Source organism: Chrysemys picta, unplaced genomic scaffold, assembly GCF_011386835.1.
Source record: "Chrysemys picta bellii isolate R12L10 unplaced genomic scaffold, ASM1138683v2 scaf9245, whole genome shotgun sequence".
NCBI lineage: Eukaryota > Metazoa > Chordata > Testudines > Emydidae > Chrysemys > Chrysemys picta.
The window spans coordinates 1-1,000 of NW_027061941.1; the positions used below are offsets into that span (position 1 = coordinate 1).

The 1,000-nt window shown below is 41.2% G+C and overlaps 1 protein-coding gene across 1 annotated transcript; it reads right to left on the reverse strand.

Annotated features, from left to right (window-relative positions):
* Nucleotides 1-4: 4 nt before the first annotated feature.
* On the reverse strand, nt 5-784 carry LOC135980741 (olfactomedin-4-like; the record flags this gene model as incomplete). Its single annotated transcript, XM_065580641.1, has 1 exon — nt 5-784. A coding segment is annotated over one exon (780 nt), but the record flags the coding sequence as incomplete, so codon positions are not given.
* Nucleotides 785-1,000: the final 216 nt, after the last annotated feature.

The window sequence follows — 1,000 nt, forward strand, 5'->3', positions numbered from 1 at the left end:
TAGCCATCATTGTAAACATACAGGACTCGGTCTGAGGGGTTATAGTTGATACTTTGAATTGTTTCTAACATTTTATCCATAATTATGCTAATTTTACCTTCCTGTTCAGTGTTTGTGTCGTATGTGTAAAATATTTCCTTTTTCCTAGTGTTGACAGGTCTTGTGGCATATAGAATACCACAGATGATGAAAGCGTTGGAAATGGATGGCTTGTACTGCCTTGTATTCCAAGTATGGAGCACATCAAGTGTGGTCTCATTGAGTCTGCTAATCATAATGTTACCTGTGTTGTCCTCGGTTGAATAAATTACCCACAATCCACTTTCATCCACAACAAAGTCCATATCTTGCCACCCAACACCAGCATAAGAGAAACGGTTACCATAAGCAGCATTCGGCAGAGTTTTCCTCACAGCCAATGCGTTTGTGTTTAAATCAAGCTTGCCCATATCTCTTGAATTATATACATTGTAATACATGAAGTTATTGTAAACTGCGGTGCCACTGCCTTCCCCATATTGAATTTTTAACTCTCTAGCATTTTTTAATAGCAGCAAATCATCATAGGAATTATGAAGTCTGTAATATTCTAAGAGTCTCCCATCTGTGTTCAAAGGTGCCACCCAGTATAGGTCCTTCTGCGGAGTCCGAAGAGAGGAATCCCTACCCCAGGAACCATATTTGAAGGAAAATCCTCTCCAGTTCAGCTGTACAACATAGGGCTGGCTGATATTCACAAGCCCACCATGACCACAGCTGCATGTAAGCAAAGAGAAAATGCAGGCTTTTTAAAGGGCATGATTAGGAGAGAGGATTTAGTGTGTGTGCTTTATAAGCATTGAGAACAGAGATAAATAAACAAAGACAGAACTATCCTCTCACACCTAAAGCTGGTCCCTCTTATGGAGGGTTGAAGAACATCAGTGGAGCAGAATCAGGAAACTCATCTGGGCCTCAGTGGCAGCATGAGCAGGTGCCCAATGCCAGAAACATCTTCTGA